This window comes from Pongo pygmaeus, chromosome 17 (assembly GCF_028885625.2).
Source record: "Pongo pygmaeus isolate AG05252 chromosome 17, NHGRI_mPonPyg2-v2.0_pri, whole genome shotgun sequence".
NCBI lineage: Eukaryota > Metazoa > Chordata > Mammalia > Primates > Hominidae > Pongo > Pongo pygmaeus.
This window is the reverse complement of record NC_072390.2, coordinates 61,799,654-61,824,494: the sequence shown is the minus strand read 5'-3', so window position 1 is coordinate 61,824,494 and position 24,841 is coordinate 61,799,654. Positions and strand designations below refer to the sequence as shown.

The 24,841-nt window shown below is 57.7% G+C and overlaps 5 protein-coding genes across 9 annotated transcripts in view; 4 read left to right on the top strand and 1 right to left on the bottom strand.

Moving 5' to 3' along the window:
- KATNAL2 (katanin catalytic subunit A1 like 2) overlaps positions 1-24,841 on the bottom strand; it is a 330,528-nt gene that overhangs the window by 97,443 nt on the left and 208,244 nt on the right. The window lies entirely within an intron of this gene.
- LOC129018883 (elongin-A3-like) lies at positions 486-4,365 on the top strand. The gene has a single exon (XM_054460919.2). It carries the CDS (start codon positions 1,029-1,031, stop codon positions 2,739-2,741), a length of 1,713 nt encoding a protein of 570 aa, XP_054316894.1. The 5' UTR covers positions 486-1,028; the 3' UTR covers positions 2,742-4,365.
- LOC129018877 (elongin-A3-like) lies at positions 4,483-9,804 on the top strand. Its single transcript, XM_054460914.2, has one exon. The coding sequence runs from the start codon at positions 6,912-6,914 to the stop codon at positions 8,625-8,627; it is 1,716 nt and encodes a 571-aa protein (XP_054316889.1). The 5' UTR covers positions 4,483-6,911; the 3' UTR covers positions 8,628-9,804.
- Positions 10,978-14,582, top strand: LOC129018902 (elongin-A3-like). Its single transcript, XM_063653633.1, has one exon. The coding sequence runs from the start codon at positions 12,800-12,802 to the stop codon at positions 14,513-14,515; it is 1,716 nt and encodes a 571-aa protein (XP_063509703.1). The 5' UTR covers positions 10,978-12,799; the 3' UTR covers positions 14,516-14,582.
- LOC129018880 (elongin-A3-like) lies at positions 17,965-20,587 on the top strand. Its single transcript, XM_054460917.2, has one exon. It carries the CDS (start codon positions 18,689-18,691, stop codon positions 20,402-20,404), a length of 1,716 nt encoding a protein of 571 aa, XP_054316892.1. The 5' UTR covers positions 17,965-18,688; the 3' UTR covers positions 20,405-20,587.

Genomic DNA, 24,841 nt, shown 5'->3' with positions numbered 1-24,841 from the left:
ATTTGGCGCCTGCTGACTTCTTTTCGTTTCCTTGTCTTAGAAAACCTGTAAAGGGCACCCAGTTTTCTTCAGTTAACAACGGAAGAAAGATTGCATGGAAACAGTTACATTCCCAGGACCCTGGGGGGCTTTAGGGATGGGCTGGACGGTGGGGAGGAGACACTGCTTCCAGAAGGGTCTCGAAGTTGATGGAGACGGGGTCGAGAAGTAAAATACACCTTTTTCATTTTTCTCCCTTAATCCCACTTTTCTACGAATGTTTCCAAGTCCCCTCACACGACGGCAATCCCAGGTAAAGAGTTGTCCTCCTCTGTTGGTTCTCCTTCCTACGATTTTGTCTTGCGGTGTTGTTATTTTCGCTTTTACTCCCAAGGGGATTCTGTCTGTGTCTTTGGGAATCCACAGATGCGGGGGCTGGGAACAAGGAGGGCCAACGGTAGAACTCAGTGGGCTGTGTCCAGGCTGCAATTAACCTAATGAACCTGCCGGGCACAGCAGTCCACCTGGCGTGGACCGTCCCGATTGGCTGCGTTGGGCTGACGGAATGAATTCGTATTGGGGCGGGGCTGCCCAAGGCCCAAGGGGGTCAGGGCTTGAGTCCTGGGTGGGCCCGGGGCTGGCTATATAAGGCCGGGCTCTGGCAGCCCAGCTGCATTCCGCCTCGGACGGCGCAGCGCAGAGGTCACTCCAGGCTGCGGCTCCACATCCCGAGGGACAGAAGCGGGCCTGCTCAGCTGTCTGCAAGGACCGGCGTTCCAGACCAAGTGGCCCGCTGCTCCGAGGACCCAGCTCGCTCCAGGTTGTGGGGACTCCACGCCCCGAGGCCTGCGGTCCGCGAGGACCAGCGCCCCGGAACCAGTGGCCCACTGCTCCGAGGACCGAGCTCGCGCCAGGCTGTGACTCCACATCCCGAGGTCGCTGCCTGGCGACCGGGCAGCGAGGACCGGCCACCCCAGACTTCGTGTCCCGCCGCCCCGAGGACAGAGCCGCGAACGCGAGGACAGCGACGCCTGCACAGCTCTGCTGAGATGGCGGCAGGCTCCACTACGCTGCGCGCAGTGCAGAAGCTGCAGGTGCGTCTGGCCACGAAGACGAACCCAAAAAAGCTGGAGAAATATTTGCAGAAACTCTCCGCCCTGCCCATGACGGCAGACATCCTGGCGGAGACTGGAATCAGAAAGACGGTGAAGCGCCTGCGGAAGCACCAGCACGTGGGCGACTTTGCCAGAGACTTAGCGGCCCGGTGGAAGAAGCTGGTGCTTGTGGACCGAAACACCGGGCCTGACCCACAGGACGCTGAGGACAGCGCTTCCCGACAGCGCCTCGGGGAGGCTCTCCAGGACCAGGAAAAGGCCTGGGGCTTCCCAGAAAACGCGACGGCCCCCAGGAGCCCATCTCACAGCCCTCAGCACGGACGGACAGCACGCAGAACACCTCCGGGACAACAGAGACCTCACCCGAGGTCTCCCAGTCGCGAGCCCAGAGCCGAGAGAAAGCGCCCCAGAACGGCCCCAGCTGATTCCGGCCCCCGTCGGGACCCTCCAACGCGCACCGCTCCCCTCCCGACGCCCGAGGGCCCTGAGCCCGCTGTGCCCGGGAAGCAACCCGGAAGAGGCCACGCTCACGCCGCTCAGGGCGGGCCTCTGCCGGGTCCGGGCTGCCAGGGCCAACCTCAGGGGGAAGCGGTGGCGAGCCACAGCAAGGGGCGCAAATCGTCCCGCTGGGCTTCGGCTCACAAATCGCCTCCTGTCCAGGAAAGCCAGTCAGAGAGGCTGCAGGCGGCCGGCGCTGATTCCGCCGGGCCGAAAACGGTGCCCAGCCTTCTCTTCGCAGAGCTCTGGGACCCCTCAGCGGCCTGGATGCAGGCCAACTACGATCTGCTGTCCGCTTTTGAGGCCATGACCTCCCAGGCAGAGCCAGAAGCACTCTCCGCGCCAACGTTCCAGGAGGAAGCCGCTTTCCCTGGACGCAGAGTGAATGCTAGGCTGCAGGTGTACTCGGGCTCCAGGCCTGCCTGCCAGCTCCAGGTGCTGACGCTGCGCCAGCAGTGCCTCCCGGTGCTTAGAAACAATCCGGACGCCCTCGGCGACGTGGGAGGGGTCGCCTACTCGGTTCTTGAACCCGTTCCGGAAGGGTGGACGCCTGATCAGCTGTATCGCACAGAGAAAGACAACCACGCACTCGCTCGAGAGACAGATGAATTATGGAGGATTCATTGTCTCCAGGACTTCAAGGGAGAAAAGCCGCGGGAGCACGAGTCTTGGCGGGAGCTGTACCTGCGGCTTCGCGACGCCCGAGAGCAGCGGCTGCGAGTAGTGACCACGAAAATCCGATCTGCACTTGAAAACAAACCCAGCGGCCGACAGACAAAGATGATCTGTTTCAACTCTGTGGCCAAGACGCCTTATGATGCTTCCAGGAGGGAAGAGAAGTCTGCAGGAGCCGCTGACCCCGGAAACGGGGAGATCAAGCCAGCCCCCCAGCCCGCAGGAAGCAGCCAGGCTGCCTCCGGCCTCGGGGACGGCGGCGGCGGCGGCGGCGGCGGCGGCAGCAGCAGCAGCAGCAGCAGCAGCAGCAACGTCCTTCACGGGCCCCCTGAGAAGCGGGCCAACCCCTGCCTGAGCAGCAGCAATGAGCACGCGGCGCCCGCGGCCAAGACCCGGAAACAGGCTGCCAAGAAAGTGGCCCCGCTGATGGCCAAGGCAGTTCGAGACTACAAGAGAAGATTCTCCCGACGATAAACTCAGGACTTGCCTTACACATAAAATCTGGGGGGAGGAGGACCAATGCAAAGTCAACGCGGGTTGGGGAACGAAACTTCCAATGGACACCAGGACCCTTGGCTGGGTGCAAAGTTGAGCCTCTGAATTCTGCAGGTGTCAAGCGCTGGCCCTGTGATTTTTGCCTCCCACACCCGGCCACTGCCTCCCTGCTTGGAGGACACCTCAGAATTCAGAAGATATTATGAACGCGTTCGGATCAACTCTGCTTTGGTGGTTCACCGACCGTTTTTTAAACAACGCCCTAGTTGCCATCATAAATCAGGTACGAGATGTGAGAGTCCCTTTTGCCGTTTGTTCTCTCTTCTGAAATCATGGAGCACACAGGGACTTCTTAGACACAAACTCTCAATCCATCAGTTGACACTGATAACTCCGACTACGCAAAATGTCTTGTTACTGTTGTTGTTTTCTTTTAGATAAAAGGCCGGGCATGATCCTCTAATCGTGAGCCATCCTCCTCCGGGAGGCCGAGGAAAGCAGATCGCTTGAGCCCAGGAGGTGGGGACCAGGCTGGGCCAAACGGAGAAGCCCCGTCTCCACAAAAGATACCAAAATTAGCCCGGCGTGGTGGCACGGCCCCTGTGGTCCCAGCTCCTTAAAGGGCTGAGGTGGCAGGATCGCCTGAGCTGGGCAAGCGGAGGTTGCGGTGACCCTTCCTCATTCCACTGCACTCCAGCCTGGATGACACAACCAGAGCACACCTCAAAGAAAACTGCTGTTTGTTTGAAGAAAGGAACTCTTGGCTTTCATACATAAATGCTAACAACTGGTACGTTCCTTAAGTCAAAACACTTTTACTAGAGTCATTCCCAATCTTTTCACCCAGAACCCCTGTGAAAGAATGGCGACACCTTAATCAGCTTATTTAGGTTCTCGATCAGGAAGTCTAAACCTGCCAACCAGAGTTTCTAATTCCCATGAGATGACCGGGTTAACTACCTTGACTTCACCTCCTACCAGCTCCTGCAAGCTTTGGTGAACGTTTGCCTTCTAACTCAGGGCATTTGTTGGCTTCACGCGGGCTGGTAGTCACAGGTCCGTGTGCCAGATACGACACACACACATACACACAAACAAAGACACACACACAAACGCACACACACACGCGCGCGCACACACACAAACACGCACGCGCGCACACCCCCCCCCCCCCATTAAGTAAACCTCGTTCTTAGGCGTTACCGACAGTGAGGGGTAGAGAGAGAAATACAAAGACATAAGCCGCAAGGCAAAACCGAGCAAGGGCAGCAGAAGAGATCAAAGTCCTGTACCCTGGGCTGTCAGCAGCATGGGGGCTGGGAAGCTCCTGGAAGCAGGCACCTGAGTGGATGCCGGTGCACGTCAAAGGAGGCCTTCAAGCCTGAAGAACACGGAAGGAGCCAGAAACGGGGTGCCACAGAGATGCTACCCTTAAGGAAGACAGAAAAGCATCCGTTCCGGGGAAGGGGACATAATCCAGTCAGCGACCGCGTAAAACTCAGACATGTCCGGGCACGGTGACTCGCGCCTGTATTCCCGTGGCTTTGGGAGGTCGAGGCCGGCGGACCACCTGAGGTCAGGAGTTGCAGACCAGCCTGACCAACCTGAGGAAATCCCGTCTCTTCTAAAAAGACGAAACTCGGTTGGGCTTGCTGGCGAGCGCCTGTAATCCAAGCTACTCAGGGGGCTGAGACAGGAGAATCGCTTGAACCCGGGAGGCGGGGTTTGCGGTGAGCCCAGATCCCACCACTGCGCTCCAGGCTGGACAACAGAAGCCAAACTCCGTCTCAAAATTGAAAAACAAAACCTCAGAAAACCTTCCCCAGCAAGGGCCAGAGACAACGCCCGTCCCTATTTCTTGACAGCAATTCAAGAGAGAATCTCAGGTGGCCTGCAAAACTCACAAGAGAGCAGAATATCCTCCCCAAGGCAGAGAAGCCACACGCTCTCTCTGGAGGAGGTGGAGTGGCCACCGATCACCCTGCAGCCCCTCCCCACTCCCAGCCAGAAACCCCAGTCCCTCGGAACCAAATTGTTTTCCACTGGCAACAACCTTCCTTCCTGGAAAATCGTTTCCCCTGCCGAAATGGAGAACAAGCACGAAACAAGCAAACACAACTCAAAACACAAACACAAGGAAGCAATCCGAGCAAGCTCTAGCTCCTCATAGCTCATCGATGCCCCCACTGGCGTGCTACTGAAAACAGCGGCTGCACCCATTAAACTCATTCATTACTGGAGAACGAGACAGACCTCAGCAGATCCCTGCTCCCACTGCGACACACCCGCTCCAAAAGACAGAAAGGAAACAACCCCCACACAACACATAAACCTGCCCCAGAATAGAATTCAGCATCAACCTAAGGATCCTGCTGTAACATTGCTACACTGACCCAGGACAGCTCAATTCTCTTCCCACCTATTTACAAAACAATCCTCATTCTGGGAGCTCCGGAAGCATGGCCAGTATTGCACTAGGATCCTCTTCGTGAGGTAGCCGGAAGTCTGGAAACACAGCAAATTTACCTATTTCTCTACACAACACGGAGGGTAATTCTCAGAAAAGGCTTAACACCCGAATCCTCATACTTCAAATGGTTGTGTTTTCCCCATTCGGACTGAAAGGTGAGAGTGGAACTCGGCTGCCCAAACCGTGGCGCCGATATCAGCTGCAGGCCAGAGCAAGCCTTTCCGAGGAGATTTTAAACAACCGGTGGGAGCAAGATCCTGAAGCATTTCTTCCAAGATTGGCAGCAGGAGACGAAACCTGGCTCTACCCGGCAGGATCCTGAAGACCAAGCACGAAGCCGTGGCTAGCAAGAGGTGGCAGTGCTCCAGCCGAAGCCACAGAGGAGCAGTCAAGAGCGGAGGTCATGGCCACCGTTTGGGGGGGGATGCCAGAGGGATTCTCCTCGTTGGCTTTCTGGAGGGCCAAACCCTGATCACATCTGCTCACTGGCAGAGCCTTTTCAGAGAGTTAGCCAAAGCTGGAGCGGAGAAGGTCCCCACCAGAGAGTTCTTCTCCACCACGACAACGTTCCTGCTCATGCCTTTCTTCCAACGAGGGCAGCTGGGCAAGACTTGCCATGGGAAATCACGAGGCGTCCACCTTACCGTCCTGATTTGGCGCCTGCTGACTTCTTTTCGTTTCCTTGTCTTAGAAAACCTGTAAAGGGCACCCAGTTTTCTTCAGTTAACAACGGAAGAAAGATTGCATGGAAACAGTTACATTCCCAGGACCCTGGGGGGCTTTAGGGATGGGCTGGACGGCGGGGAGGAGACACTGCTTCCAGAAGGGTCTCGAAGTTGATGGAGACGGGGTCGAGAAGTAAAATACACCTTTTTCATTTTTCTCCCTTAATCCCACTTTTCTACGAATGTTTCCAAGTCCCCTCACACGACGGCAATCCCAGGTAAAGAGTTGTCCTCCTCTGTTGGTTCTCCTTCCTACGATTTTGTCTTGCGGTGTTGTTATTTTCGCTTTTACTCCCAAGGGGATTCTGTCTGTGTCTTTGGGAATCCACAGATGCGGGGGCTGGGAACAAGGAGGGCCAACGGTAGAACTCAGTGGGGTGTGTCCAGGCTGCAATTAACCTAATGAACCTGCCGGGCACAGCAGTCCACCTGGCGTGGACCGTCCCGATTGGCTGCGTTGGGCTGACGGAATGAATTCGTATTGGGGCGGGGCTGCCCAAGGCCCAAGGGGGTCAGGGCTTGAGTCCTGGGTGGGCCCGGGGCTGGCTATATAAGGCCGGGCTCTGGCAGCCCAGCTGCATTCCGCCTCGGACGGCGCAGCGCAGAGGTCACTCCAGGCTGCGGCTCCACATCCCGAGGGACAGAAGCGGGCCTGCTCAGCTGTCTGCAAGGACCGGCGTTCCAGACCAAGTGGCCCGCTGCTCCGAGGACCCAGCTCGCTCCAGGTTGTGGGGACTCCACGCCCCGAGGCCTGCGGTCCGCGAGGACCAGCGCCCCGGAACCAGTGGCCCACTGCTCCGAGGACCGAGCTCGCGCCAGGCTGTGACTCCACATCCCGAGGTCGCTGCCTGGCGACCGGGCAGCGAGGACCGGCCACCCCAGACTTCGTGTCCCGCCGCCCCGAGGACAGAGCCGCGAACGCGAGGACAGCGACGCCTGCACAGCTCTGCTGAGATGGCGGCAGGCTCCACTACGCTGCGCGCAGTGCAGAAGCTGCAGGTGCGTCTGGCCACGAAGACGAACCCAAAAAAGCTGGAGAAATATTTGCAGAAACTCTCCGCCCTGCCCATGACGGCAGACATCCTGGCGGAGACTGGAATCAGAAAGACGGTGAAGCGCCTGCGGAAGCACCAGCACGTGGGCGACTTTGCCAGAGACTTAGCGGCCCGGTGGAAGAAGCTGGTGCTTGTGGACCGAAACACCGGGCCTGACCCACAGGACGCTGAGGACAGCGCTTCCCGACAGCGCCTCGGGGAGGCTCTCCAGGACCAGGAAAAGGCCTGGGGCTTCCCAGAAAACGCGACGGCCCCCAGGAGCCCATCTCACAGCCCTCAGCACGGACGGACAGCACGCAGAACACCTCCGGGACAACAGAGACCTCACCCGAGGTCTCCCAGTCGCGAGCCCAGAGCCGAGAGAAAGCGCCCCAGAACGGCCCCAGCTGATTCCGGCCCCCGTCGGGACCCTCCAACGCGCACCGCTCCCCTCCCGACGCCCGAGGGCCCTGAGCCCGCTGTGCCCGGGAAGCAACCCGGAAGAGGCCACGCTCACGCCGCTCAGGGCGGGCCTCTGCCGGGTCCGGGCTGCCAGGGCCAACCTCAGGGGGAAGCGGTGGCGAGCCACAGCAAGGGGCGCAAATCGTCCCGCTGGGCTTCGGCTCACAAATCGCCTCCTGTCCAGGAAAGCCAGTCAGAGAGGCTGCAGGCGGCCGGCGCTGATTCCGCCGGGCCGAAAACGGTGCCCAGCCTTCTCTTCGCAGAGCTCTGGGACCCCTCAGCGGCCTGGATGCAGGCCAACTACGATCTGCTGTCCGCTTTTGAGGCCATGACCTCCCAGGCAGAGCCAGAAGCACTCTCCGCGCCAACGTTCCAGGAGGAAGCCGCTTTCCCTGGACGCAGAGTGAATGCTAGGCTGCAGGTGTACTCGGGCTCCAGGCCTGCCTGCCAGCTCCAGGTGCTGACGCTGCGCCAGCAGTGCCTCCCGGTGCTTAGAAACAATCCGGACGCCCTCGGCGACGTGGGAGGGGTCGCCTACTCGGTTCTTGAACCCGTTCCGGAAGGGTGGACGCCTGATCAGCTGTATCGCACAGAGAAAGACAACCACGCACTCGCTCGAGAGACAGATGAATTATGGAGGATTCATTGTCTCCAGGACTTCAAGGGAGAAAAGCCGCGGGAGCACGAGTCTTGGCGGGAGCTGTACCTGCGGCTTCGCGACGCCCGAGAGCAGCGGCTGCGAGTAGTGACCACGAAAATCCGATCTGCACTTGAAAACAAACCCAGCGGCCGACAGACAAAGATGATCTGTTTCAACTCTGTGGCCAAGACGCCTTATGATGCTTCCAGGAGGGAAGAGAAGTCTGCAGGAGCCGCTGACCCCGGAAACGGGGAGATCAAGCCAGCCCCCCAGCCCGCAGGAAGCAGCCAGGCTGCCTCCGGCCTCGGGGACGGCGGCGGCGGCGGCGGCGGCGGCGGCAGCAGCAGCAGCAGCAGCAGCAGCAGCAGCAACGTCCTTCACGGGCCCCCTGAGAAGCGGGCCAACCCCTGCCTGAGCAGCAGCAATGAGCACGCGGCGCCCGCGGCCAAGACCCGGAAACAGGCTGCCAAGAAAGTGGCCCCGCTGATGGCCAAGGCAGTTCGAGACTACAAGAGAAGATTCTCCCGACGATAAACTCAGGACTTGCCTTACACATAAAATCTGGGGGGAGGAGGACCAATGCAAAGTCAACGCGGGTTGGGGAACGAAACTTCCAATGGACACCAGGACCCTTGGCTGGGTGCAAAGTTGAGCCTCTGAATTCTGCAGGTGTCAAGCGCTGGCCCTGTGATTTTTGCCTCCCACACCCGGCCACTGCCTCCCTGCTTGGAGGACACCTCAGAATTCAGAAGATATTATGAACGCGTTCGGATCAACTCTGCTTTGGTGGTTCACCGACCGTTTTTTAAACAACGCCCTAGTTGCCATCATAAATCAGGTACGAGATGTGAGAGTCCCTTTTGCCGTTTGTTCTCTCTTCTGAAATCATGGAGCACACAGGGACTTCTTAGACACAAACTCTCAATCCATCAGTTGACACTGATAACTCCGACTACGCAAAATGTCTTGTTACTGTTGTTGTTTTCTTTTAGATAAAAGGCCGGGCATGATCCTCTAATCGTGAGCCATCCTCCTCCGGGAGGCCGAGGAAAGCAGATCGCTTGAGCCCAGGAGGTGGGGACCAGGCTGGGCCAAACGGAGAAGCCCCGTCTCCACAAAAGATACCAAAATTAGCCCGGCGTGGTGGCACGGCCCCTGTGGTCCCAGCTCCTTAAAGGGCTGAGGTGGCAGGATCGCCTGAGCTGGGCAAGCGGAGGTTGCGGTGACCCTTCCTCATTCCACTGCACTCCAGCCTGGATGACACAACCAGAGCACACCTCAAAGAAAACTGCTGTTTGTTTGAAGAAAGGAACTCTTGGCTTTCATACATAAATGCTAACAACTGGTACGTTCCTTAAGTCAAAACACTTTTACTAGAGTCATTCCCAATCTTTTCACCCAGAACCCCTGTGAAAGAATGGCGACACCTTAATCAGCTTATTTAGGTTCTCGATCAGGAAGTCTAAACCTGCCAACCAGAGTTTCTAATTCCCATGAGATGACCGGGTTAACTACCTTGACTTCACCTCCTACCAGCTCCTGCAAGCTTTGGTGAACGTTTGCCTTCTAACTCAGGGCATTTGTTGGCTTCACGCGGGCTGGTAGTCACAGGTCCGTGTGCCAGATACGACACACACACATACACACAAACAAAGACACACACACAAACGCACACACACACGCGCGCGCACACACACAAACACGCACGCGCACACACCCCCCCCCCCCCCCATTAAGTAAACCTCGTTCTTAGGCGTTACCGACAGTGAGGGGTAGAGAGAGAAATACAAAGACATAAGCCGCAAGGCAAAACCGAGCAAGGGCAGCAGAAGAGATCAAAGTCCTGTACCCTGGGCTGTCAGCAGCATGGGGGCTGGGAAGCTCCTGGAAGCAGGCACCTGAGTGGATGCCGGTGCACGTCAAAGGAGGCCTTCAAGCCTGAAGAACACGGAAGGAGCCAGAAACGGGGTGCCACAGAGATGCTACCCTTAAGGAAGACAGAAAAGCATCCGTTCCGGGGAAGGGGACATAATCCAGTCAGCGACCGCGTAAAACTCAGACATGTCCGGGCACGGTGACTCGCGCCTGTATTCCCGTGGCTTTGGGAGGTCGAGGCCGGCGGACCACCTGAGGTCAGGAGTTGCAGACCAGCCTGACCAACCTGAGGATATCCCGTCTCTTCTAAAAAGACGAAACTCGGTTGGGCTTGCTGGCGAGCGCCTGTAATCCCAGCTACTCAGGGGGCTGAGACAGGAGAATCGCTTGAACCCGGGAGGCGGGGTTTGCGGTGAGCCCAGATCCCACCACTGCGCTCCAGGCTGGACAACAGAAGCCAAACTCCGTCTCAAAATTGAAAAACAAAACCTCAGAAAACCTTCCCCAGCAAGGGCCAGAGACAACGCCCGTCCCTATTTCTTGACAGCAATTCAAGAGAGAATCTCAGGTGGCCTGCAAAACTCACAAGAGAGCAGAATATCCTCCCCAAGGCAGAGAAGCCACACGCTCTCTCTGGAGGAGGTGGAGTGGCCACCGATCACCCTGCAGCCCCTCCCCACTCCCAGCCAGAAACCCCAGTCCCTCGGAACCAAATTGTTTTCCACTGGCAACAACCTTCCTTCCTGGAAAATCGTTTCCCCTGCCGAAATGGAGAACAAGCACGAAACAAGCAAACACAACTCAAAACACAAACACAAGGAAGCAATCCGAGCAAGCTCTAGCTCCTCATAGCTCATCGATGCCCCCACTGGCGTGCTACTGAAAACAGCGGCTGCACCCATTAAACTCATTCATTACTGGAGAACGAGACAGACCTCAGCAGATCCCTGCTCCCACTGCGACACACCCGCTCCAAAAGACAGAAATGAAACAACCCCCACACAACACATAAACCTGCCCCAGAATAGAATTCAGCATCAACCTAAGGATCCTGCTGTAACATTGCTACACTGACCCAGGACAGCTCAATTCTCTTCCCACCTATTTACAAAACAATCCTCATTCTGGGAGCTCCGGAAGCATGGCCAGTATTGCACTAGGATCCTCTTCGTGAGGTAGCCGGAAGTCTGGAAACACAGCAAATTTACCTATTTCTCTACACAACACGGAGGGTAATTCTCAGAAAAGGCTTAACACCCGAATCCTCATACTTCAAATGGTTGTGTTTTCCCCATTCGGACTGAAAGGTGAGAGTGGAACTCGGCTGCCCAAACCGTGGCGCCGATATCAGCTGCAGGCCAGAGCAAGCCTTTCCGAGGAGATTTTAAACAACCGGTGGGAGCAAGATCCTGAAGCATTTCTTCCAAGATTGGCAGCAGGAGACGAAACCTGGCTCTACCCGGCAGGATCCTGAAGACCAAGCACGAAGCCGTGGCTAGCAAGAGGTGGCAGTGCTCCAGCCGAAGCCACAGAGGAGCAGTCAAGAGCGGAGGTCATGGCCACCGTTTGGGGGGGGATGCCAGAGGGATTCTCCTCGTTGGCTTTCTGGAGGGCCAAACCCTGATCACATCTGCTCACTGGCAGAGCCTTTTCAGAGAGTTAGCCAAAGCTGGAGCGGAGAAGGTCCCCACCAGAGAGTTCTTCTCCACCACGACAACGTTCCTGCTCATGCCTTTCTTCCAACGAGGGCAGCTGGGCAAGACTTGCCATGGGAAATCACGAGGCGTCCACCTTACCGTCCTGATTTGGCGCCTGCTGACTTCTTTTCGTTTCCTTGTCTTAGAAAACCTGTAAAGGGCACCCAGTTTTCTTCAGTTAACAACGGAAGAAAGATTGCATGGAAACAGTTACATTCCCAGGACCCTGGGGGGCTTTAGGGATGGGCTGGACGGCGGGGAGGAGACACTGCTTCCAGAAGGGTCTCGAAGTTGATGGAGACGGGGTCGAGAAGTAAAATACACCTTTTTCATTTTTCTCCCTTAATCCCACTTTTCTACGAATGTTTCCAAGTCCCCTCACACGACGGCAATCCCAGGTAAAGAGTTGTCCTCCTCTGTTGGTTCTCCTTCCTACGATTTTGTCTTGCGGTGTTGTTATTTTCGCTTTTACTCCCAAGGGGATTCTGTCTGTGTCTTTGGGAATCCACAGATGCGGGGGCTGGGAACAAGGAGGGCCAACGGTAGAACTCAGTGGGCTGTGTCCAGGCTGCAATTAACCTAATGAACCTGCCGGGCACAGCAGTCCACCTGGCGTGGACCGTCCCGATTGGCTGCGTTGGGCTGACGGAATGAATTCGTATTGGGGCGGGGCTGCCCAAGGCCCAAGGGGGTCAGGGCTTGAGTCCTGGGTGGGCCCGGGGCTGGCTATATAAGGCCGGGCTCTGGCAGCCCAGCTGCATTCCGCCTCGGACGGCGCAGCGCAGAGGTCACTCCAGGCTGCGGCTCCACATCCCGAGGGACAGAAGCGGGCCTGCTCAGCTGTCTGCAAGGACCGGCGTTCCAGACCAAGTGGCCCGCTGCTCCGAGGACCCAGCTCGCTCCAGGTTGTGGGGACTCCACGCCCCGAGGCCTGCGGTCCGCGAGGACCAGCGCCCCGGAACCAGTGGCCCACTGCTCCGAGGACCGAGCTCGCGCCAGGCTGTGACTCCACATCCCGAGGTCGCTGCCTGGCGACCGGGCAGCGAGGACCGGCCACCCCAGACTTCGTGTCCCGCCGCCCCGAGGACAGAGCCGCGAACGCGAGGACAGCGACGCCTGCACAGCTCTGCTGAGATGGCGGCAGGCTCCACTACGCTGCGCGCAGTGCAGAAGCTGCAGGTGCGTCTGGCCACGAAGACGAACCCAAAAAAGCTGGAGAAATATTTGCAGAAACTCTCCGCCCTGCCCATGACGGCAGACATCCTGGCGGAGACTGGAATCAGAAAGACGGTGAAGCGCCTGCGGAAGCACCAGCACGTGGGCGACTTTGCCAGAGACTTAGCGGCCCGGTGGAAGAAGCTGGTGCTTGTGGACCGAAACACCGGGCCTGACCCACAGGACGCTGAGGACAGCGCTTCCCGACAGCGCCTCGGGGAGGCTCTCCAGGACCAGGAAAAGGCCTGGGGCTTCCCAGAAAACGCGACGGCCCCCAGGAGCCCATCTCACAGCCCTCAGCACGGACGGACAGCACGCAGAACACCTCCGGGACAACAGAGACCTCACCCGAGGTCTCCCAGTCGCGAGCCCAGAGCCGAGAGAAAGCGCCCCAGAACGGCCCCAGCTGATTCCGGCCCCCGTCGGGACCCTCCAACGCGCACCGCTCCCCTCCCGACGCCCGAGGGCCCTGAGCCCGCTGTGCCCGGGAAGCAACCCGGAAGAGGCCACGCTCACGCCGCTCAGGGCGGGCCTCTGCCGGGTCCGGGCTGCCAGGGCCAACCTCAGGGGGAAGCGGTGGCGAGCCACAGCAAGGGGCGCAAATCGTCCCGCTGGGCTTCGGCTCACAAATCGCCTCCTGTCCAGGAAAGCCAGTCAGAGAGGCTGCAGGCGGCCGGCGCTGATTCCGCCGGGCCGAAAACGGTGCCCAGCCTTCTCTTCGCAGAGCTCTGGGACCCCTCAGCGGCCTGGATGCAGGCCAACTACGATCTGCTGTCCGCTTTTGAGGCCATGACCTCCCAGGCAGAGCCAGAAGCACTCTCCGCGCCAACGTTCCAGGAGGAAGCCGCTTTCCCTGGACGCAGAGTGAATGCTAGGCTGCAGGTGTACTCGGGCTCCAGGCCTGCCTGCCAGCTCCAGGTGCTGACGCTGCGCCAGCAGTGCCTCCCGGTGCTTAGAAACAATCCGGACGCCCTCGGCGACGTGGGAGGGGTCGCCTACTCGGTTCTTGAACCCGTTCCGGAAGGGTGGACGCCTGATCAGCTGTATCGCACAGAGAAAGACAACCACGCACTCGCTCGAGAGACAGATGAATTATGGAGGATTCATTGTCTCCAGGACTTCAAGGGAGAAAAGCCGCGGGAGCACGAGTCTTGGCGGGAGCTGTACCTGCGGCTTCGCGACGCCCGAGAGCAGCGGCTGCGAGTAGTGACCACGAAAATCCGATCTGCACTTGAAAACAAACCCAGCGGCCGACAGACAAAGATGATCTGTTTCAACTCTGTGGCCAAGACGCCTTATGATGCTTCCAGGAGGGAAGAGAAGTCTGCAGGAGCCGCTGACCCCGGAAACGGGGAGATCAAGCCAGCCCCCCAGCCCGCAGGAAGCAGCCAGGCTGCCTCCGGCCTCGGGGACGGCGGCGGCGGCGGCGGCGGCGGCGGCAGCAGCAGCAGCAGCAGCAGCAGCAGCAGCAACGTCCTTCACGGGCCCCCTGAGAAGCGGGCCAACCCCTGCCTGAGCAGCAGCAATGAGCACGCGGCGCCCGCGGCCAAGACCCGGAAACAGGCTGCCAAGAAAGTGGCCCCGCTGATGGCCAAGGCAGTTCGAGACTACAAGAGAAGATTCTCCCGACGATAAACTCAGGACTTGCCTTACACATAAAATCTGGGGGGAGGAGGACCAATGCAAAGTCAACGCGGGTTGGGGAACGAAACTTCCAATGGACACCAGGACCCTTGGCTGGGTGCAAAGTTGAGCCTCTGAATTCTGCAGGTGTCAAGCGCTGGCCCTGTGATTTTTGCCTCCCACACCCGGCCACTGCCTCCCTGCTTGGAGGACACCTCAGAATTCAGAAGATATTATGAACGCGTTCGGATCAACTCTGCTTTGGTGGTTCACCGACCGTTTTTTAAACAACGCCCTAGTTGCCATCATAAATCAGGTACGAGATGTGAGAGTCCCTTTTGCCGTTTGTTCTCTCTTCTGAAATCATGGAGCACACAGGGACTTCTTAGACACAAACTCTCAATCCATCAGTTGACACTGATAACTCCGACTACGCAAAATGTCTTGTTACTGTTGTTGTTTTCTTTTAGATAAAAGGCCGGGCATGATCCTCTAATCGTGAGCCATCCTCCTCCGGGAGGCCGAGGAAAGCAGATCGCTTGAGCCCAGGAGGTGGGGACCAGGCTGGGCCAAACGGAGAAGCCCCATCTCCACAAAAGATACCAAAATTAGCCCGGCGTGGTGGCACGGCCCCTGTGGTCCCAGCTCCTTAAAGGGCTGAGGTGGCAGGATCGCCTGAGCTGGCCAAGCGGAGGTTGCGGTGACCCTTCCTCATTCCACTGCACTCCAGCCTGGATGACACAACCAGAGCACACCTCAAAGAAAACTGCTGTTTGTTTGAAGAAAGGAACTCTTGGCTTTCATACATAAATGCTAACAACTGGTACGTTCCTTAAGTCAAAACACTTTTACTAGAGTCATTCCCAATCTTTTCACCCAGAACCCCTGTGAAAGAATGGCGACACCTTAATCAGCTTATTTAGGTTCTCGATCAGGAAGTCTAAACCTGCCAACCAGAGTTTCTAATTCCCATGAGATGACCGGGTTAACTACCTTGACTTCACCTCCTACCAGCTCCTGCAAGCTTTGGTGAACGTTTGCCTTCTAACTCAGGGCATTTGTTGGCTTCACGCGGGCTGGTAGTCACAGGTCCGTGTGCCAGATACGACACACACACATACACACAAACAAAGACACACACACAAACGCACACACACACGCGCGCGCACACACACAAACACGCACGCGCACACACCCCCCCCCCCCCCCCATTAAGTAAACCTCGTTCTTAGGCGTTACCGACAGTGAGGGGTAGAGAGAGAAATACAAAGACATAAGCCGCAAGGCAAAACCGAGCAAGGGCAGCAGAAGAGATCAAAGTCCTGTACCCTGGGCTGTCAGCAGCATGGGGGCTGGGAAGCTCCTGGAAGCAGGCACCTGAGTGGATGCCGGTGCACGTCAAAGGAGGCCTTCAAGCCTGAAGAACACGGAAGGAGCCAGAAACGGGGTGCCACAGAGATGCTACCCTTAAGGAAGACAGAAAAGCATCCGTTCCGGGGAAGGGGACATAATCCAGTCAGCGACCGCGTAAAACTCAGACATGTCCGGGCACGGTGACTCGCGCCTGTATTCCCGTGGCTTTGGGAGGTCGAGGCCGGCGGACCACCTGAGGTCAGGAGTTGCAGACCAGCCTGACCAACCTGAGGATATCCCGTCTCTTCTAAAAAGACGAAACTCGGTTGGGCTTGCTGGCGAGCGCCTGTAATCCCAGCTACTCAGGGGGCTGAGACAGGAGAATCGCTTGAACCCGGGAGGCGGGGTTTGCGGTGAGCCCAGATCCCACCACTGCGCTCCAGGCTGGACAACAGAAGCCAAACTCCGTCTCAAAATTGAAAAACAAAACCTCAGAAAACCTTCCCCAGCAAGGGCCAGAGACAACGCCCGTCCCTATTTCTTGACAGCAATTCAAGAGAGAATCTCAGGTGGCCTGCAAAACTCACAAGAGAGCAGAATATCCTCCCCAAGGCAGAGAAGCCACACGCTCTCTCTGGAGGAGGTGGAGTGGCCACCGATCACCCTGCAGCCCCTCCCCACTCCCAGCCAGAAACCCCAGTCCCTCGGAACCAAATTGTTTTCCACTGGCAACAACCTTCCTTCCTGGAAAATCGTTTCCCCTGCCGAAATGGAGAACAAGCACGAAACAAGCAAACACAACTCAAAACACAAACACAAGGAAGCAATCCGAGCAAGCTCTAGCTCCTCATAGCTCATCGATGCCCCCACTGGCGTGCTACTGAAAACAGCGGCTGCACCCATTAAACTCATTCATTACTGGAGAACGAGACAGACCTCAGCAGATCCCTGCTCCCACTGCGACACACCCGCTCCAAAAGACAGAAAGGAAACAACCCCCACACAACACATAAACCTGCCCCAGAATAGAATTCAGCATCAACCTAAGGATCCTGCTGTAACATTGCTACACTGACCCAGGACAGCTCAATTCTCTTCCCACCTATTTACAAAACAATCCTCATTCTGGGAGCTCCGGAAGCATGGCCAGTATTGCACTAGGATCCTCTTCGTGAGGTAGCCGGAAGTCTGGAAACACAGCAAATTTACCTATTTCTCTACACAACACGGAGGGTAATTCTCAGAAAAGGCTTAACACCCGAATCCTCATACTTCAAATGGTTGTGTTTTCCCCATTCGGACTGAAAGGTGAGAGTGGAACTCGGCTGCCCAAACCGTGGCGCCGATATCAGCTGCAGGCCAGAGCAAGCCTTTCCGAGGAGATTTTAAACAACCGGTGGGAGCAAGATCCTGAAGCATTTCTTCCAAGATTGGCAGCAGGAGACGAAACCTGGCTCTACCCGGCAGGATCCTGAAGACCAAGCACGAAGCCGTGGCTAGCAAGAGGTGGCAGTGCTCCAGCCGAAGCCACAGAGGAGCAGTCAAGAGCGGAGGTCATGGCCACCGTTTGGGGGGGGATGCCAGAGGGATTCTCCTCGTTGGCTTTCTGGAGGGCCAAACCCTGATCACATCTGCTCACTGGCAGAGCCTTTTCAGAGAGTTAGCCAAAGCTGGAGCGGAGAAGGTCCCCACCAGAGAGTTCTTCTCCACCACGACAACGTTCCTGCTCATGCCTTTCTTCCAACGAGGGCAGCTGGGCAAGACTTGCCATGGGAAATCACGAGGCGTCCACCTTACCGTCCTGATTTGGCGCCTGCTGACTTCTTTTCGTTTCCTTGTCTTAGAAAACCTGTAAAGGGCACCCAGTTTTCTTCAGTTAACAACGGAAGAAAGATTGCATGGAAACAGTTACATTCCCAGGACCCTGGGGGGCTTTAGGGATGGGCTGGACGGCGGGGAGGAGACACTGCTTCCAGAAGGGTCTCGAAGTTGATGGAGACGGGGTCGAGAAGTAAAATACACCTTTTTCATTTTTCTCCCTTAATCCCACTTTTCTACGAATGTTTCCAAGTCCCCTCACACGACGGCAATCCCAGGTAAAGAGTTGTCCTCCTCTGTTGGTTCTCCTTCCTACGATTTTGTCTTGCGGTGTTGTTATTTTCGCTTTTACTCCCAAGGGGATTCTGTCTGTGTCTTTGGGAATCCACAGATGCGGGGGCTGGGAACAAGGAGGGCCAACGGTAGAACTCAGTGGGCTGTGTCCAGGCTGCAATTAACCTAATGAACCTGCCGGGCACAGCAGTCCACCTGGCGTGGACCGTCCCGATTGGCTGCGTTGGGCTGACGGAATGAATTCGTATTGGGGCGGGGCTGCCCAAGGCCCAAGGGGGTCAGGGCTTGAGTCCTGGGTGGGCCCGGGGCTGGCTATATAAGGCCGGGCTCTGGCAGCCCAGCTGCATTCCGCCTCGGACGGCGCAGCGCAGAGGTCACTCCAGGCTGCGGCTCCACATCCCGAGGGACAGAAGCGGGCCTGCTCAGCTGTCTGCAAGGACCGGCGTTCCAGACCAAGTGGCCCGCTGCTCCGAGGACCCAGCTCGCTCCAGGTTGTGGGGACTCCACGCCCCGAGGCCTGCGGTCCGCGAGGACCAGCGCCCCGGAACCAGTGGCCCACTGCTCCGAGGACCGAGCTCGCGCCAGGCTGTGACTCCACATCCCGAGGTCGCTGCCTGGCGACCGGGCAGCGAGGACCGGCCACCCCAGACTTCGTGTCCCGCCGCCCCGAGGACAGAGCCGCGAACGCGAGGACAGCGACGCCTGCACAGCTCTGCTGAGATGGCGGCAGGCTCCACTACGCTGCGCGCAGTGCAGAAGCTGCAGGTGCGTCTGGCCACGAAGACGAACCCAAAAAAGCTGGAGAAATATTTGCAGAAACTCTCCGCCCTGCCCATGACGGCAGACATCCTGGCGGAGACTGGAATCAGAAAGACGGTGAAGCGCCTGCGGAAGCACCAGCACGTGGGCGACTTTGCCAGAGACTTAGCGGCCCGGTGGAAGAAGCTGGTGCTTGTGGACCGAAACACCGGGCCTGACCCACAGGACGCTGAGGACAGCGCTTCCCGACAGCGCCTCGGGGAGGCTCTCCAGGACCAGGAAAAGGCCTGGGGCTTCCCAGAAAACGCGACGGCCCCCAGGAGCCCATCTCACAGCCCTCAGCACGGACGGACAGCACGCAGAACACCTCCGGGACAACAGAGACCTCACCCGAGGTCTCCCAGTCGCGAGCCCAGAGCCGAGAGAAAGCGCCCCAGAACGGCCCCAGCTGATTCCGGCCCCCGTCGGGACCCTCCAACGCGCACCGCTCCCCTCCCGACGCCCGAGGGCCCTGAGCCCGCTGTGCCCGGGAAGCAACCCGGAAGAGGCCACGCTCACGCCGCTCAGGGCGGGCCTCTGCCGGGTCCGGGCTGCCAGGGCCAACCTCAGGGGGAAGCGGTGGCGAGCCACAGCAAGGGGCGCAAATCGTCCCGCTGGGCTTCGGCTCACAAATCGCCTCCTGTCCAGGAAAGCCAGTCAGAGAGGCTGCAGGCGGCCGGCGCTGATTCCGCCGGGCCGAAAACGGTGCCCAGCCTTCTCTTCGCAGAGCTCTGGGACCCCTCAGCGGCCTGGATGCAGGCCAACTACGATCTGCTGTCCGCTTTTGAGGCCATGACCTCCCAGGCAGAGCCAGAAGCACTCTCCGCGCCAACGTTCCAGGAGGAAGCCGCTTTCCCTGGACGCAGAGTGAATGCTAGGCTGCAGGTGTACTCGGGCTCCAGGCCTGCCTGCCAGCTCCAGGTGCTGACGCTGCGCCAGCAGTGCCTCCCGGTGCTTAGAAACAATCCGGACGCCCTCGGCGACGTGGGAGGGGTCGCCTACTCGGTTCTTGAACCCGTTCCGGAAGGGTGGACGCCTGATCAGCTGTATCGCACAGAGAAAGACAACCACGCACTCGCTCGAGAGACAGATGAATTATGGAGGATTCATTGTCTCCAGGACTTCAAGGGAGAAAAGCCGCGGGAGCACGAGTCTTGGCGGGAGCTGTACCTGCGGCTTCGCGACGCCCGAGAGCAGCGGCTGCGAGTAGTGACCACGAAAATCCGATCTGCACTTGAAAACAAACCCAGCGGCCGACAGACAAAGATGATCTGTTTCAACTCTGTGGCCAAGACGCCTTATGATGCTTCCAGGAGGGAAGAGAAGTCTGCAGGAGCCGCTGACCCCGGAAACGGGGAGATCAAGCCAGCCCCCCAGCCCGCAGGAAGCAGCCAGGCTGCCTCCGGCCTCGGGGACGGCGGCGGCGGCGGCGGCGGCGGCGGCAGCAGCAGCAGCAGCAGCAGCAGCAGCAGCAACGTCCTTCACGGGCCCCCTGAGAAGCGGGCCAACCCCTGCCTGAGCAGCAGCAATGAGCACGCGGCGCCCGCGGCCAAGACCCGGAAACAGGCTGCCAAGAAAGTGGCCCCGCTGATGGCCAAGGCAGTTCGAGACTACAAGAGAAGATTCTCCCGACGATAAACTCAGGACTTGCCTTACACATAAAATCTGGGGGGAGGAGGACCAATGCAAAGTCAACGCGGGTTGGGGAACGAAACTTCCAATGGACACCAGGACCCTTGGCTGGGTGCAAAGTTGAGCCTCTGAATTCTGCAGGTGTCAAGCGCTGGCCCTGTGATTTTTGCCTCCCACACCCGGCCACTGCCTCCCTGCTTGGAGGACACCTCAGAATTCAGAAGATACTATGAACGCGTTCGGATCAACTCTGCTTTGGTGGTTCACCGACCGTTTTTTAAACAACGCCCTAGTTGCCATCATAAATCAGGTACGAGATGTGAGAGTCCCTTTTGCCGTTTGTTCTCTCTTCTGAAATCATGGAGCACACAGGGACTTCTTAGACACAAACTCTCAATCCATCAGTTGACACTGATAACTCCGACTACGCAAAATGTCTTGTTACTGTTGTTGTTTTCTTTTAGATAAAAGGCCGGGCATGATCCTCTAATCGTGAGCCATCCTCCTCCGGGAGGCCGAGGAAAGCAGATCGCTTGAGCCCAGGAGGTGGGGACCAGGCTGGGCCAAACGGAGAAGCCCCGTCTCCACAAAAGATACCAAAATTAGCCCGGCGTGGTGGCACGGCCCCTGTGGTCCCAGCTCCTTAAAGGGCTGAGGTGGCAGGATCGCCTGAGCTGGGCAAGCGGAGGTTGCGGTGACCCTTCCTCATTCCACTGCACTCCAGCCTGGATGACACAACCAGAGCACACCTCAAAGAAAACTGCTGTTTGTTTGAAGAAAGGAACTCTTGGCTTTCATACATAAATGCTAACAACTGGTACGTTCCTTAAGTCAAAACACTTTTACTAGAGTCATTCCCAATCTTTTCACCCAGAACCCCTGTGAAAGAATGGCGACACCTTAATCAGCTTATTTAGGTTCTCGATCAGGAAGTCTAAACCTGCCAACCAGAGTTTCTAATTCCCATGAGATGACCGGGTTAACTACCTTGACTTCACCTCCTACCAGCTCCTGCAAGCTTTGGTGAACGTTTGCCTTCTAACTCAGGGCATTTGTTGGCTTCACGCGGGCTGGTAGTCACAGGTCCGTGTGCCAGATACGACACACACACATACACACAAACAAAGACACACACACAAACGCACACACACACGCGCGCGCACACACACAAACACGCACGCGCACACACCCCCCCCCCCCCCCATTAAGTAAACCTCGTTCTTAGGCGTTACCGACAGTGAGGGGTAGAGAGAGAAATACAAAGACATAAGCCGCAAGGCAAAACCGAGCAAGGGCAGCAGAAGAGATCAAAGTCCTGTACCCTGGGCTGTCAGCAGCATGGGGGCTGGGAAGCTCCTGGAAGCAGGCACCTGAGTGGATGCCGGTGCACGTCAAAGGAGGCCTTCAAGCCTGAAGAACACGGAAGGAGCCAGAAACGGGGTGCCACAGAGATGCTACCCTTAAGGAAGACAGAAAAGCATCCGTTCCGGGGAAGGGGACATAATCCAGTCAGCGACCGCGTAAAACTCAGACATGTCCGGGCACGGTGACTCGCGCCTGTATTCCCGTGGCTTTGGGAGGTCGAGGCCGGCGGACCACCTGAGGTCAGGAGTTGCAGACCAGCCTGACCAACCTGAGGATATCCCGTCTCTTCTAAAAAGACGAAACTCGGTTGGGCTTGCTGGCGAGCGCCTGTAATCCCAGCTACTCAGGGGGCTGAGACAGGAGAATCGCTTGAACCCGGGAGGCGGGGTTTGCGGTGAGCCCAGATCCCACCACTGCGCTCCAGGCTGGACAACAGAAGCCAAACTCCGTCTCAAAATTGAAAAACAAAACCTCAGAAAACCTTCCCCAGCAAGGGCCAGAGACAACGCCCGTCCCTATTTCTTGACAGCAATTCAAGAGAGAATCTCAGGTGGCCTGCAAAACTCACAAGAGAGCAGAATATCCTCCCCAAGGCAGAGAAGCCACACGCTCTCTCTGGAGGAGGTGGAGTGGCCACCGATCACCCTGCAGCCCCTCCCCACTCCCAGCCAGAAACCCCAGTCCCTCGGAACCAAATTGTTTTCCACTGGCAACAACCTTCCTTCCTGGAAAATCGTTTCCCCTGCCGAAATGGAGAACAAGCACGAAACAAGCAAACACAACTCAAAACACAAACACAAGGAAGCAATCCGAGCAAGCTCTAGCTCCTCATAGCTCATCGATGCCCCCACTGGCGTGCTACTGAAAACAGCGGCTGCACCCATTAAACTCATTCATTACTGGAGAACGAGACAGACCTCAGCAGATCCCTGCTCCCACTGCGACACACCCGCTCCAAAAGACAGAAAGGAAACAACCCCCACACAACACATAAACCTGCCCCAGAATAGAATTCAGCATCAACCTAAGGATCCTGCTGTAACATTGCTACACTGACCCAGGACAGCTCAATTCTCTTCCCACCTATTTACAAAACAATCCTCATTCTGGGAGCTCCGGAAGCATGGCCAGTATTGCACTAGGATCCTCTTCGTGAGGTAGCCGGAAGTCTGGAAACACAGCAAATTTACCTATTTCTCTACACAACACGGAGGGTAATTCTCAGAAAAGGCTTAACACCCGAATCCTCATACTTCAAATGGTTGTGTTTTCCCCATTCGGACTGAAAGGTGAGAGTGGAACTCGGCTGCCCAAACCGTGGCGCCGATATCAGCTGCAGGCCAGAGCAAGCCTTTCCGAGGAGATTTTAAACAACCGGTGGGAGCAAGATCCTGAAGCATTTCTTCCAAGATTGGCAGCAGGAGACGAAACCTGGCTCTACCCGGCAGGATCCTGAAGACCAAGCACGAAGCCGTGGCTAGCAAGAGGTGGCAGTGCTCCAGCCGAAGCCACAGAGGAGCAGTCAAGAGCGGAGGTCATGGCCACCGTTTGGGGGGGGATGCCAGAGGGATTCTCCTCGTTGGCTTTCTGGAGGGCCAAACCCTGATCACATCTGCTCACTGGCAGAGCCTTTTCAGAGAGTTAGCCAAAGCTGGAGCGGAGAAGGTCCCCACCAGAGAGTTCTTCTCCACCACGACAACGTTCCTGCTCATGCCTTTCTTCCAACGAGGGCAGCTGGGCAAGACTTGCCATGGGAAATCACGAGGCGTCCACCTTACCGTCCTGATTTGGCGCCTGCTGACTTCTTTTCGTTTCCTTGTCTTAGAAAACCTGTAAAGGGCACCCAGTTTTCTTCAGTTAACAACGGAAGAAAGATTGCATGGAAACAGTTACATTCCCAGGACCCTGGGGGGCTTTAGGGATGGGCTGGACGGCGGGGAGGAGACACTGCTTCCAGAAGGGTCTCGAAGTTGATGGAGACGGGGTCGAGAAGTAAAATACACCTTTTTCATTTTTCTCCCTTAATCCCACTTTTCTACGAATGTTTCCAAGTCCCCTCACACGACGGCAATCCCAGGTAAAGAGTTGTCCTCCTCTGTTGGTTCTCCTTCCTACGATTTTGTCTTGCGGTGTTGTTATTTTCGCTTTTACTCCCAAGGGGATTCTGTCTGTGTCTTTGGGAATCCACAGATGCGGGGGCTGGGAACAAGGAGGGCCAACGGTAGAACTCAGTGGGCTGTGTCCAGGCTGCAATTAACCTAATGAACCTGCCGGGCACAGCAGTCCACCTGGCGTGGACCGTCCCGATTGGCTGCGTTGGGCTGACGGAATGAATTCGTATTGGGGCGGGGCTGCCCAAGGCCCAAGGGGGTCAGGGCTTGAGTCCTGGGTGGGCCCGGGGCTGGCTATATAAGGCCGGGCTCTGGCAGCCCAGCTGCATTCCGCCTCGGACGGCGCAGCGCAGAGGTCACTCCAGGCTGCGGCTCCACATCCCGAGGGACAGAAGCGGGCCTGCTCAGCTGTCTGCAAGGACCGGCGTTCCAGACCAAGTGGCCCGCTGCTCCGAGGACCCAGCTCGCTCCAGGTTGTGGGGACTCCACGCCCCGAGGCCTGCGGTCCGCGAGGACCAGCGCCCCGGAACCAGTGGCCCACTGCTCCGAGGACCGAGCTCGCGCCAGGCTGTGACTCCACATCCCGAGGTCGCTGCCTGGCGACCGGGCAGCGAGGACCGGCCACCCCAGACTTCGTGTCCCGCCGCCCCGAGGACAGAGCCGCGAACGCGAGGACAGCGACGCCTGCACAGCTCTGCTGAGATGGCGGCAGGCTCCACTACGCTGCGCGCAGTGCAGAAGCTGCAGGTGCGTCTGGCCACGAAGACGAACCCAAAAAAGCTGGAGAAATATTTGCAGAAACTCTCCGCCCTGCCCATGACGGCAGACATCCTGGCGGAGACTGGAATCAGAAAGACGGTGAAGCGCCTGCGGAAGCACCAGCACGTGGGCGACTTTGCCAGAGACTTAGCGGCCCGGTGGAAGAAGCTGGTGCTTGTGGACCGAAACACCGGGCCTGACCCACAGG